The 14,631-nt window shown below is 37.8% G+C and overlaps 1 protein-coding gene across 8 annotated transcripts in view; it reads left to right on the forward strand.

The window, feature by feature from the left end:
• GK (glycerol kinase) overlaps positions 1 to 14,631 on the forward strand; it is a 73,198-nt gene that overhangs the window by 31,061 nt on the left and 27,506 nt on the right. For 6 of the 8 annotated variants that reach the window (XR_450409.3, XM_007175268.2, XM_007175272.2 and 3 more), the window contains 9 exons: positions 210 to 286; positions 2,388 to 2,525; positions 4,603 to 4,712; positions 5,176 to 5,242; positions 6,379 to 6,396; positions 8,094 to 8,129; positions 8,502 to 8,569; positions 13,300 to 13,342; positions 13,820 to 13,900. Coding sequence is in view for 7 of the 8 variants with exons in the window: in XM_007175268.2 (XP_007175330.1) it covers positions 210 to 286; positions 2,388 to 2,525; positions 4,603 to 4,712; positions 5,176 to 5,242; positions 6,379 to 6,396; positions 8,094 to 8,129; positions 8,502 to 8,569; positions 13,300 to 13,342; positions 13,820 to 13,900 (638 nt within the window). In the remaining variant the exon portion in view is untranslated. The remainder of the gene's footprint in view (positions 1 to 209; positions 287 to 2,387; positions 2,526 to 4,602; positions 4,713 to 5,175; positions 5,243 to 6,378; positions 6,397 to 8,093; positions 8,130 to 8,501; positions 8,570 to 13,299; positions 13,343 to 13,819; positions 13,901 to 14,631) is intronic. The other 2 variants (XM_007175269.2, XM_007175274.2) reach the window with 1 other exon arrangement.

Consider the following 14,631-nt stretch of genomic DNA (forward strand, 5'->3'; position numbering starts at 1 on the left):
AAAGCTTCAAATTCTCCCTCATAAATTTATTCTCTCTTCTAACAATATGCCCATTCATTTCTAATTTTCTAATTTCTGTCTTTTGAAAGCCATAGCATTTTAATTGCTTATGGAAACTAATCAGTCTCCTATCCTTGACAGTGATTTCATTAAGATCTGATTTTTTTAAATGAAGTTTTTCATATATATTATTGTATTTTGGTCTATAGTGTGGCTTGACCTAAGAACCCAGTCTACCGTTGAGAGTCTTAGTAAAAGAATTCCAGGAAATAATAACTTTGTCAAGGTAAGAGATCTCTTCAAAAGTATACTATAAAAATGCTTGTTTAACAAAAAAAGTATGGAGATTTCACCAGGCCTTACATCTTATTGCACAATAGTTATTTGATACAATTGATAGAATATTTCTCCACAGATAATTACCTTTCTATCTTCCTTGCCCTGTGGTGGATTGGAGGAATAATATTCCAAGGTAAATAGGCTGGAGGGGATAATAAGGTGTCCCAGTGGCTTAAACCATACTCCTCACGGAGTGCTTCCTATAATTCAACCGTGCTTTCCAAATCCTTCTCTCTCTCTTTTTTTTTTTTTTTTTTTTACTGTCCATCAAAGAAAGTTCTGCGTGCTTTTGAGTTTTTAGGCATCTGGATTCAGGGAGAGAAACTAGAAGACACTCCAGCCTTTACTTGAACTCCTCTTCCACTTTCTTCATATGAAGAAGCCAGTAAAAAATGCCTAATTTTCAGTCCTTATATAGATCTCTCTTCAGACAAATAAAGGGAGAGAAAATTTTTGAAACAGGCGAGGTACTTTTCTTAGCAAGGTCAAGGCCAATTTCTCCTACTGTCCAAAAGGAAATTCCATCTTTTTTTCTTTCTTTTTTTTTGGTTTATTCCCTTTATATTTGTCAGTGGGACTCGTAAATGGCAGTTTCTTGTGGTTCTTGGTTCTGAAGCTAGTGCTCAAATCCCATTAATTGCAGCAGTCTAACAAACCATCCCCTACACTTACCCACCCAAATAACCTCAGTCTTGTCCTGAGTATACCCTCACCCATTTCCTATTCTGTTCTCTTGGTCAACCTGCCCAGCCTTCACGCCTACCTCCAGCTGCACTTTGCTTCAAGGGGTGCATGTTTTTCTCTCCAAAGCCATTTTAGGCAACTTTTATACCTTCTACTTAAATCATGAAAATGAGATATTTATATGCTACCTCACTATTTGGTTTGTGGGATGACCCTTGGTCTTTCAAATCAAAGAAGCATATTCCCATATATTATTTCCTTTTATTATTTTTGAGCATTGATCTTTTTTTTCTAGGAAAGCTAGAAAACTGTGAGTTAAGATTCTTAACTTACAAGGTTGCATTAAAGTGTTAAATCCTTTGGTTTGAGCTTTTTTTACTAAACATATCCATGGGAGATGAGAAGGAAAAGGGATCACTTTCTGTAGTTGGGTGATAAATGAGAATAGGGATCAAGAAGGGGAAGATAGTTGCATTATTTTGATGTATGTATTTTCTTAACCACTTTCACCAGCCCTTATATAGTGTTTAATATACTAACAAAAATGAATTGGACCTGATCCATTCTCAAGGAAGATTGATAAGCCCATGTTTCGTTTTTACCCTTTAACCTTTATTCAGTTCACCCTCCCTTTGTTCAATCTATTTGCTGAATTTAGGCAACTACTTTCTTTTATATATATATACTATTTTGTTTTAGTTTATTGAGGTAACGCTGGTTTGTAACATCATGTAAGTTTCATGTATACAACATTATATTTCGAGTGGCAGCGACTTTCTTAAATAGAACAACTTTGTGTTGCTTTAATCTGGCGTGTCTTTGAGCTCTACTTTATTCTCCACCAATTTTATGTTATTTGAATATGTGTGTTGAATATGTATTTATTAGATTTTTTACACACATAAATATATTGTTAAGGCTTATATGTTTTAAAACAATCTTCTGGTTGTGGTCATTAGTTTATGAATTGATATACTCTCTGATTTTCAATAGTTTAAATATCACTTTCATGGAATATAAAATAAAAAGCAGAGTTTTGGGCTAGCTTCTGTATATAATCCTAACTCATCACAAAAGTTAACATCTATGTCTCAACTATGTAGATTTCAGGGCATGTGTCATTTAATTTTCTCTTAATCTTGGTACGTGGATGCTCTTTGAACTGCAAACATACCACTCTGATCTTTGTTCATGAACATGCTTTCCTGTGCCATGAGATAGGAAAAGTATTTTTATCCATAATACTGTAGGATTGCCTTTAGGGCCATTGAATATTTTGTGATTTGTTGAGTTTTTTGATTTGGTGTTTTATTTTAAGCTGTTATGAATTTAATTTCCTGGCTGAATTTCATAACTGTTTTTAGTCCAAGACAGGCCTTCCACTTAGCACTTATTTCAGTGCGGTGAAACTTCGTTGGCTCCTTGACAATGTGAGAAAAGTTCAAAAGGCAGTTGAAGAAGATAGAGCTCTTTTTGGGACCGTTGATTCATGGCTTATTTGGGTATGTTTAAATATCGTGTGTGTGGAGAAAATTTTTTAAATGCCTATCTTTTTTCTACAAAGAGTTTCAAACTTTTTAGTTGGCAGTATCATTAAGAAAAGCCATTCAAGAAACAGCAGAACAGTTCAGCCTCCATTTGAGAGGCATTTTTGCCTGCTTCTTCTTGATTTTTTCTTGCCTTATTTCAGCAAAAATGGAGGATGATTACCAAAACCACATCTCATGTCTATTACCTTTAGAATAACTAATTTAGGTAATTAGCAATTAGTAAATTTAAGTAGCCTTTATCTGCTGCCTATCATACAGTCCCTTGCTATGTGCAGGGGCGTGGTTCTAGGACCCGCCGTGGATAGTTAGCTGTCTGTATCTGCGGATCATGTAGTACTGTATTATTTATTTTTAAAATCCACGTATAAGTGCACCTGCACAATTCAAATCTGTGTTGCTCAAGGGTCAACTGTACTTCTTTTCCACTAGCCATTTCTTAGAAGAAATTTATTTATTTCTTCTATTTTCTACTATTTAACATGATAAAACACCTGGGCTACGTTTGAACATTTGCTTTCAACATCACATAGCCGACTTTTACTTAAGTCACAATATGAAAAATCATAGTGGAAATTTCTAATATATAATCTTTTTGCCTAAGCTGAACATGGATGAGTAGAAACAAACATTTCCCAGATATCTATATATCTTAAAAGTACATGTTCGTTCTCTCTCCTCTCTCTCTCTCTTTCTCTGTTATTTTTATTAAGGGTATTTTCAAATACACCCAAAAAGCGGAGGGAATAGTGTCATGAACCTCTAGAACAATGAGTCAGCTGCAGTAATCAGCTGTGGCCAAACTTGTTTCAACTGTGCTCACACTTTCTCCCCATGGATAATTTTAAAGCAAATGCCAGACATATAATTTCATTTGTAAACACTTCTCTAAGTATGTGATTATCTTTTCCAACATTCAGGGGAGCTTCAAGGGAACACTGCCCCTATTCTCACTTGCCAGATCCACAGAGCAGATCTTTCAAACCCCCTATCAGGAAGTGGCGCCTTCTCCATCCCTCCTGTGCTTGGCCAGGGCATGCTGTGCGTTGTGCTCATGGCCAGCAGTTTTTGTACGTGTCGGTCACAGTCGAAATAATTCTGACAATAATTCTCACAATTGCCTGGAGCCAGACTAGGACAAGATGTGGAACTGTGAGCTGCAGGAGACTTGAGGGAGCACATTTGGCTGCAGCCCCTGCATGATGCTGTTTCTCCACTTTTGTTCCTTTCTTACTTCTCATTGCTTCTACATAAAAGGAAGCAGCAGTCCTTGCAGTTCAGGTACAAGGGTATTAACATTAGAGAGTTTAAAACTCTGCTTTCAGGTTATGTGCTTGGGTCACTGCAGGCACGGCCCAATGAGAATTGTTATTCCAAAACATGGACGCGTGCACACACACACACACACACATGCACACAACAAGAACAGCAACAGCAGCACAGGGTTCAGTAAGATCCTAAGAGGCAGGCATTTCAATGTATTTTACTTTGCCAAATTTAATAAGACTGCATCTTCCAAAGATAAGAGGATGAAAACAAAAACTGAATTTTTTCTTAACCATCAATTAGCTAGAACTGCTGTCCAGTATGGTAACCACTTCGCCACATATGGCTATTGAGCACTTGAAATGTGGCGGGTCTGAATTGAGATGTACATGAGTGTAAAATATGCACTGTATTTCAAAGAGTTAGTACAAAAAGTAGAAGGTAAAATGTCTCAGTAATAATTTTTTATATTGAAAGGATATTTTGGATATATTGGATTAAATAAAATATATAATATTATTAATTTCACCTGCTTCTTTATATTTTTTAAATGTAAGTACTAGAAAATATTCAAGTACATATGTGGCTCAGTGTGGTTCAATTACATTATACTTCTATTGGACACTGCTGAAAACTAAAAAATTAAGTAATTGAAGTGTTCCATTCTCCTGCCTTATGTGCTCTGCAACTGATTATGGCTCTTGACAAAGTGTAAATAAAATTGCAAATAAGTACAGATTTAACATGTCCTTTTCATTCTTTCCAGAGCTTGACAGGAGGAGCCAGTGGAGGTGTCCATTGTACAGATGTAACAAATGCAAGCAGGACGATGCTTTTCAACATCCATTCTTTGGAATGGGATAAAGAGCTCTGCGAGTGAGTTGTGTTTTGCCCTAAGTATAGTTTTCCAAGTGTGTTGCCTATTTATAACCTAAATCTTACTATTTTCAGATGTCAGTGGAGCTGCAAACTTTAACTGTTGATATTTCAACTACAGTATACAAGTGCATGTTGTATATTCTTTTAAAACAGACTATTATTGCATATATAATAAATAGGCCAAATTAAGTAATTGTCTTGATTATTTTTCAAGGAAAATTAGGTTCCTCTATAAAAGTACTTTGGTTTTTGTGTGCTTTTTATTTTGTATTGATTTGTTTGTATAAAGTTAGAGTGTTAAATACCCAAGCATACTGCTGGCTTATTTATTTGTTACTATTTAATTGTACACTCAAATACATTCATTTTTAATTGTTGTTTACATGCCTTTAAATTCATATAAATGTTTCTAGATGTTTATTTAAAATAGTTTTATATACCCAATCTTATTGTTTTTTAGATTTTTTGAAATTCCAATGAAAATTCTTCCGAATGTCCGGAGTTCTTCTGAGATCTACGGCCTAATGGTAAAAAATAATAATAATGATAATAATAATAATTTTTATCTTAAAAAAGGCTTTACTATTCAGAATTCAAAAGTCAATTGTGTTACGTTTTATATTTTGAGACCTGTACATTTTGTGAATGTTGGCAGTATGTAAAATAAGAATTTAGTATTGTTTAAGTAGTTTTATAACTTAAAATTCTTGAGTCCTTCTTACCAGTTTATATTTTATATAAACTTTATATAAAACTGTATATAAAAACTTTATCTATTATAAACTTTATTGGCTTTTCTTTGAGTATTTTAAAGTATTAATGAGATAATCTAACTACAGAGGGTGGTAAGGGAATGTTTGAGCCAGTTTATTCTTTTAATCCAAATAACTGTTTAGTAGTTGTGATGCCTGCTTTTAATTTATGGGAAGGTCTCTTCACATTTTAGTGGTGTTCTTTTTCCTGTTGAATCTCCTTTAGTGGCCAAACCATGTCGCATATTAGATTCTTTGTCAGCCTGAGCAAAACTTTAGCAAAGAAACTGAAAGCAAAGAGTCTGTTCTGATTTGTGATTGCTGATTAAACTGGTTTTCATCATGGACATTTTTACTATTGCTTTCATTGAAACCCACAGAAAAAGTAGTCTAAGCAAAAAGTACACTTAGCATCACTGAGTATCTCTGATTGCACATCAGGGACGAAAACCTCTAGGAGCATTTGAACTGATGTTTAAGCTCAAAAAACTAGAATTTATGGTAAAGATTAAGAAAAGTCTTAGATTAATTGCCAAAAAATAATGTTTTGACATTTCATGACAAATATTAGAAACTCTACTTATAGACTTAATAATAATAATAATAGAGTAGAACACTAAGTGTTCTGGATAAACCTTAAGCAAGAATTCTTAAATGTTTCATTTATAATAAAGCCCTTTAAGGCAAAATGGAATTTTTTAAGGGAAGCATAGTCGTTGCTTATCTACAATTTAAAAGTGCTTTGATAATTTCATAGCTACCTATAAATTGACTTGGGTCAGAGGAAAAAAAAAAACTATTCTTGAGAAACAGTTTCAGAGGATGGTTAAAAAAACATTTAACTGGCCTAGTTTTCTCTTGCATTTAAAATATTATGCTTCTGTCCCCCTCTCTCCCCTTGCTGACTATAGAAAATCTCTCATAGTCTGGTGAGTAGGTTGCCCACCAATTATGCTACCCATTCATTTGGAAAAGATACAGTGCATTTCCATTTAGTTTTAGATAAGCAGAAGTCCATTTACTAAGCAGATTAATCTAGAACCTTCCATGACCCTCCAAATTATTATAAGCTCTAGTCAAGCTTTAGGTATTTTTAAAATGTAATCTTATTTATTTTTAAGTCTTCCATAAGGCTGAGGAAGACTAAGGTAGTTTTCTGGAATGAGAAATTGTGATGGTCCCTATTACAAAGTACAGTTGTGATGTGCTTTGGGCTTTAGCACAATAGGGAAATTAGGTGTAGTTTTTAGATGTCCTAAATATCTATCTTAAATGATATCTTGCCCAACCTTTCAGACCAGTTAGTTGGAAATGCACTGTCACTTTTTCTGCATGCTTCACCAGAGGATATTCCCAGGAATCCTCCAGAGACCCCCCTTCCTGTGAAGAAAAAAGAGCGCTTTCCGTGCCTGACTGCACATAGTAGATTCTGCTGGTAGTTTGATAATAACTTCAATAGTATAAGCAAAGACTTCTTTTAGTATTTAAATACATTAAGATATCTAGTCTATAGGTTTCCTGATTCACTTTCAGCCCTTCACTTATTATCCAGGTTCAGATTTTCTAAGAATATATACAGTAAATAAAAGACAGGTCTTGGATTAACCCAAAAGCATGAAAGAAATAAAATGTTATCCACTAGCTAGAGGGGATTTTTTATTTTGTAAAGGGTTTCCACACACCTGCTATTATTTCCTTATCATAGCCATGTGAGGTGGCTTCTGTTCTTACCCTCACTGTCACAGATAGGGAACCCGGAGCTCCCAGAGGCCAGGAGATGGGCTTACAAATGGCAGACTGAGGGGTAGGGCAAAAGCTTTAGTTTGGTGCTCTTCCTAATACATCACAGGTACTTCAGGGATCATATTCCTTTCCCCTAATTCCTTAATATCAGTACAAATTGCTTTGTATTAGTGTAAGTTGTTTGTGGTTTTTTTTTTCACAATTAAGTTTGGTAAAGTCCACAGACAGTCACTTAAATCTCATTTTTTTCCCTAGAATGCTGGCCATACTTGATCAAAGTCAAAACCACTATTCATGGCATAAATTAACTCTTGCTTATCAAAACTTGAAGAACGATGTTGGCTATGAACAAATAATACCCAATACCTGAACCCTCTCTTGTTTCTTACTTATCTTCAGAGCAGTTTGGGTAGGAAGAACAGTTGGTAAAATACAGCCTTCCAAAGCAAACATGTTCCATGCTGGTTTAATAGCTATTTATATGTTCATTTTAAAGGATGTGTTAGTCTTTTCTTAGTAACAACAATAATAGCAAAGAGCTAATGGCCTTTGGCATGCGTATAAGCCCAGGCCCATTTTGTAGATAAATAAATTGAGGCATAGAGAAGTTTCAGCGGCCTGCTGAGTGACCAACTAACTAACCAGGAGTAGAACCCGCGTCTCCTGACTCTCAGTCCAGTGTTTCACGTCCGTGTCTCTTCTTGTCATTCTAGGAATATTTCTAGTATCTCTCTCTCTGAACCACTCATGTAGTTGAAACACTTGCTTTGTCTTGTCTGCCCACATGCTCTGGCATGTTGCTATTCGTGTTCATTCCTGTTGCAGTTATGTTAGTAGAGCCAAATTTGTGATTATTCATAATCCTTTTTTAAAATTTTATTAGAAAGCTGGGGCCTTGGAAGGTGTACCAATATCTGGGGTAAGTTTCATCACCAAACATCTCCCTGCTACCCGCCCCCTCCCATGTTATGGCTTTCCTTAATCAATCTTCCTCCTTCCTTAACTATGGAAAATGAGTAAGAGCAGCAGAATTGGCTAATTCTTGTTTCACTGTGACACAGTGTAGGCTATTGAGATATTTTTTTGAATAAATTAATTCTAACTCTCCCTTCCTGTACCTGTCTGGAGTGTTAACACATGGGTAAATGGCCAAATGGAGGCAATGCAAAGAACATAAGACAATTCATTCCTTCATAAATAAAGAGGGGAAAATAAATCTTATGGCTCTCCTAGAAAGTAAATGAACAATATCGTCTTAGTCAGTGTTCTTTATTGTCATGTATACTTTCAGTGTTTGGGGGACCAATCTGCCGCATTGGTGGGACAAATGTGCTTCCAGGATGGACAAGCCAAAAACACGTGAGTTTTAAGAAACAGACCTGAAAACCAGTGGTGTTTTGTTTGTTTTTCCCTTTGGTGTTTTGAATGAGGAAATGCTTTTGAAGTTCATCCAGGCTGAAAATTAATAGCTTAAGAGTTCCAGTACAGGTATATATACTTTTTGCCATTTGTTTTTCTTCATCTCCTTCACATAGAATTCACTATGCCATATGTAAACAAACTGATGAGGCTTGTGAAAACCTTAATTTATAAAATTCAGTACCTTTTCCATCCAGAAACTAAATGTTGGTTTTTTCGTTTTTTTTTTTTAATTTTTTTTTTAATAACTTTATTTATTTATTTATTTATTTTTGGCTGTGTTGGGTCTTTGTTTCTGTGCGAGGGCTTTCTCTAGTTGCGGCGAGCGGGGGCCACTCTTCATCGCGGTGCGCGGGCCTCTCACTGTCGCGGCCTCTCTTGCTGCGGAGCACAGGCTCCAGACGCGCAGGCTCAGTAGTTGTGGCACATGGGCTTAGTTGCTCCGTGGCATGTGGGATCTTCCCAAACCAGGGCTCGAACCCATGTCCCCTGCATTGGCAGGCAGATTCTCAACCACTGCGCCACCAGGGAAGCCCCTAAGTGTTGGTTTAAAGTATTCTTGCCTCAGGACTTCCCTGGCGGTCCGGCGGTTAAGACTCCGAGCTTCCACTTCCAATTTTCAACATGGTGTTCCTGCCCTAGACTTTCTCACTAATTATAAAGTCATATTTTTGTGGGATTTTCAATGTTATTTCCCTGGCACTGTGCTTTCTCCCTGTCATCTGGAGTTTCTCCTTCGACAAGAAGCAGAAGGAATGACGGAAGCAGAGATTTGGTGCATTTTTCTCCTAATCTCAGCTTCTTACTACTCATACATGCAGTCCGTGACAAGCCCCATATTTAAGAATGATAAGATTACTCCCACTTTAAGATGAGAAAGATTCTCAGAGAGGTTAAGCTAGTAAGTGAGCGCAGCAGTCTTTGCACCCAGATCCAGCTGATTCAGTTTAGCCGGGGTGCTTTACCTCTGTACTGTACTGTCCTCCGTGTGGAAGCGTTCCATAGACCTGGCAGGAGACTATCTACGTTTAAGTGTTTTTCTCTTGAGGATTTTCTAATTCTCTCATTAATGTTAACTTCAGTGGTTACGTTCTTCTTTTGTCAATAATAGAATGTCTTTACGTTTTAGATTAAGTGTTCTTGTACTCTAGTAGGGTCAGAAGTCCTCATGCCAAAGTGTGACATTATTTGTGTGAGAGTTTTTTTGGGAGGGAAGATGGGAAAATTCTTTGCAGGTCATGGTATCCTGAGGTTACTATCAAGGAGTGTTTGAGTCAGCGTGCATCTGGAAACATATTCTTTGAATTCTGGGTCCCAGGTAGCTGAGTCAGGGGTCAGAGAAGCGATAGAAATGATAGAAAAGTAAGCTGTCCCCTCCGCCCCCTTCTTTCGTCCTCTGCCAGACACCCTAATGCTAGTAAATCAGATGCTATCTCTTTTTGTCAAGTACCTAACACTACAGAGCACATGGGAGGCACCCAATAAAGTTGCCAGATTTTCCCTCTGTTTATACTCCCCTCCCCCTTAAGCATTATCAGCCAAGTCCCGAAGTGATGAATTTAAGTTAGGGGGGGCTTGCTGAGTACCTCTGCAGCCATTGCAGGTTGGCAGAGGGGTATAATAGCAAATTGTAAGATCTTTGGGCTCATGTTTCTCTCCCTGAGGGGAAAGGACACAAATATACAGTTCATCATATTATAAATCAGAACTTGGAAGTAAAAAACTTGGAAAGTAAAAAACTTGGAAGTACTGCTGTTGGGTTTCAAAGGGAGGGGAGAAAAATCACAAAAGATTGTTAGTAATGAGATGTTTTGAAGACTGAGCAATATTGGTGAACGCATGGAACACTGAACCAAGATGCAAACAGGGAAATGGAAGACTTTATTTAGAGAATGTGGAGAACATTTGGGTAGGGAAGTGGTTATGGGAAAATAAGGCTAGGGTGGCGGTGTGAAACCCTAAACTTGAGACAGAGGATTTTTTTCTTGAAGGCAGTGGGACACTTCTGAAGGTTTGTGGGCTGGTGTTCAGAGATGACTGGAGCTGTTCATTAATGATATGGCAGTCCTGGGTTAAAGTGGGGAGAGACTAGAGGCAAAGAGGACACGGAGGAGGCCACCGTGGCATCTCAGTAACAAGGACAAGGACTAAGAAGGATGAGGGCTGAGGGAGGCGTGGGTGGATGTCCATGGCGCTACAGAGGGACAAGAGACAGGAAGCGGGTATGGAGTCTAGTCCCCTGGGCCCAGTGGTTAGATTCAGCCAAAGTAGGGAATGGGTCCAAGTAGAAGAATTTCTGTTTGGGACACGTTGGCAGTACTGGTAGACTGTACATTACACACATATGGTAATGGGGAATGAATTCAGTATAAAAGTAAGGGATTTTGAATTGCCCATATTTAGAGGTGATTTTTGAAGCAATAAGAATAGATAAAATTACCAAGAAAAAGTATATAGGTAGAGGAGATATTTAGAAGAAGGAAGAGATGAAGGGATGTAGAATTCAGACAAACAGAATGTAGTTAGTCATTAAAATGGAGATCCAGTGTAGAGCTGTTTAAGAGAGGGGCTTGGTCAGCAGTGCAAAATAGTACAAATAGGTCATGGAGGCTGAGAACGAGAACAGACCATTGTACATAGAAATCAGGTCTTCAGTGGTGACCTCCAAGAATGAAGTTTTAGTAGAATGCTCAAGATGGAAGCCAGGTTGCAAGTGGCCAAAAGAGATGCGGGTAGGTAGAGAATAGAGATAGCAAGACAGAATGTGCTTTGCAAAAAGGCAACTATTCAGGAACGGGAAGTGAAGTACGTAGTTTGTGAGGTTAACAGGATCATGCCAAGTTTGGGGAATTTTGTTTGTGTTTTTAAGTTAAGTTTGTGTTTTAAGTGCCTCCTCCCCCCAGAGGCCCTAAGTGTCATAGAGGAGTCCTTCCGCCTCTTTCACAGCTTCGGCCAGGGCCACTCACGCTCCCCCTGTGTGCCATCTTTGTTTGGCCCACTTCTCCGTGGAGAGTAGCAAACAACCTTTACCTTTCCAGAGCTTAGAAAAGTCAGACGTCTTTCTGGGATGTTTGAGGAAGGATTGGTAGACCATGTAAATGCTGAAAACCCCATATATGTTTGATGACTGGGAAGAAAAAAATAATAAAACTTAAGAGGAAAATAATTGCCTGTACACTGTTTTGAAAGCTGTGGCCTAAATGTAGCAAGGAGGTCTCTTCATATGTTGATAATGCTCATTAATTACTTATCAAGTATATACAAACTTAAGAATTCACTTTTATTAAGTACCTTGAGCCTCTGCATCAATTTCATACTTTAAGACTTGTACACTACCATTCAGTATACAGAGTGTTTATATGGGGACTAAATCAGTACAGATTTCTCCTTTAAATAGTGTGGAACAGAAAATTAACTTCCATTTTTACGAATATTTATTAAAGGAGATTGACTTAAAATATATAGCTTTTTCAGCGTCACAGAAGTAAAAAGGCGTAGCGATTTATGTGTTTGAATTCGTAAATATATTATTACCCATACCTAGTGTTATTTGACTGGTGTCTTTGAAAACTTAGATATTCATGAATCCCATGCAGGCCGACAATCAAGCAGAAGAGATAGACGGTCTTGGGCTAATTCTTATTCACAACAGTGGTGCCTGGAAAAATGTTTATCAGAAGAAATTGCCCCGGCTTTCTGTTTGCTCCACAGGACAAACACAGCTGAGGGGGTCTGTTGGCTTAGCACTGACCGGTAGCAGCATCTGCTGAGATCCCGCTGCCCACCCCTAGGCTGAGCGCTCCCCCTCCTCCCACCTACCCTAATGAATGTCGCAGAGCACAGCAGCAAGGCCCGTGGGGAGGGAATCCCAAACAGGGCAGGATAGCTGTGGAGAGCCAAGGATGATAGTCACAGCCAACTCATTTGAAAACCGTTGCCATGTGACCCTTACTGATATCAGTTTGGGCTGCTTATCTGCCTGGCACAAGTCAAAATCACTCACTCATGTCCAAGCGCCAGATTTGTTGCAGAGTCCGAAGCTTTTGCTGATAAGGCTGTCACAAAATAAATTCAGTTCTTCCACGGCAGCTGTGTTACGTGCTGGCTATGACTCTCCCACCAGTGTTGGTAGAACGCCCTGTCCTGCGCAGAGAATGGGGAAAGTAGACCAGCAATAGCTTTTCCCTCTGGGCCCCTCCTTTTCCCAAAGTCCACCTACACTTTCCTATACCCTGGACCTACCCCCTCTCCATGCCAGAAGTTTATGACTGTGCTAATGATGGAGCTAGGCTGGCCCGCCCCATTGCTGAATGCCTGTTAGTCATGATGCTTCACTCCATGGGGATTAGTAGCAATGTAAGTGTGACAGAATTTAGGATTTATTGTAACTCAGTGCTATTTTATAAACACGGCCCTGGGCTATGACTAAGTGCCAAATACTATACTTGCATTTTTCCATTAGGATTGCACTAAGTACATTTTCTTCTAGACTGTTCTTTAAAACATTATTCCAAAGAGTCTGTGATGTTTGTTAGCTTTTAGAACTTTTCTAAAACTTTAATATAAATTACTTTTATTGTTCTAAGTTAAATGTTAGTTTTGTATTATTAATGTTTCATCATTTACTTTTAATAAAATTGTCCTACTGTTCATTCTTCCCCCAACTATAGGTATGGAACAGGCTGTTTCTTACTATGTAATACAGGCCATAAGGTTGGTTTTTTTCAAATTAAAAGATTAGTGAAAGTCTTCTTTAACTTCATATAAATAATACTTGAGCATAATTTGCTATTAAGTTACTTTTGAGTTAGGAGCTTTTATTTAATTTTTATCAGGGTTTAATTTAGAGCTCAGTAAAAAATGATGAAAATCACTACATTTGAATGGTTCTTGTAAGAACCATTTTAGGTTCTTTGAATTTTATATGTGTGTTTTTAATTGTGTTAGTGGGATATCTACACTAGGACCTTGTCAGATTCTTAATGCAAATCTAATTTGGAACGAGGGATAAACTTTTGTACTGTTTAAGTGTACTGTTCTTAATACTGGTAATTTTGACTTTTAAGATCTATTTTCTAAATTGTTATATTTATTGAATTATGTTGTAACTAGATCATTTTTGCTTTAAAAATATTCTAATGCTATCTTTTTGTTTTCCTGACTAATGAAATCTTTTTCTCTTTCCTATAGTGTGTATTTTCTGAACATGGCCTTCTGACCACAGTGGCTTACAAACTCGGCAGAGACAAACCAGTGTATTATGCGTTAGAAGTAAGTACATTTCATTCAGTATAGATAATGTGACAAACATTCAAAGCTAATGAAAACCACAGTGTTGTCTGTAAGAATGAGAAGCAACTCATCTGTTACAATTTTATAATGACATTGCAACAATTCAGTCACATCTTTATTTTTATTATTTATTTATTTATTTTTGGCTGCATCAGGTCTTCTTTGCTGCACGCAGGCTTTCTCTGGTTGCAGTGAGCGGGGGCTACTCTTTGCTGTGGTGTGCGGCCTTCTCATTGCAGTAGCTTCTCTTGTTGCGGAGCATGGGCTCTAGGCGCGCAGGCTTCAGTAGTTGTGGCACACGGGCTCAGTAGTTGTGGCGCACGGGCTCAGTAGTTTTGGCACATGGGCTCAGTAGTTGTGGCGCACGGGCTTAGTTGCTCCGTGGCATGTGGGATCTTCCCGGACCAGGGATCAAACCCGTGTCCCCTGCACTGGCAGGTGAATTCTCAACCACTGCACCACCAGGGAAGTCCCCAGTCACATCTTTAGGCTCCACTTCCAATTCTAGTTCTCTTGCTATTTCTAGTTACTTCCTAGAAATAGTGTTGAACCTCTCAAAGTCATCCATGAGGGTTGGAATGAACTTCTTCTAAACTCCTGTTAATGTTGTAATTTTGACCTCTTCCCATGAATCACAAATGTTCTTAATGGCATCTAGAATGGTGAATCCTTTCTAGTAGGTTTTCAGTATACTTTGCCCAGAATAGATC

This window comes from Balaenoptera acutorostrata, chromosome X (genome assembly GCF_949987535.1).
Source record: "Balaenoptera acutorostrata chromosome X, mBalAcu1.1, whole genome shotgun sequence".
NCBI lineage: Eukaryota > Metazoa > Chordata > Mammalia > Artiodactyla > Balaenopteridae > Balaenoptera > Balaenoptera acutorostrata.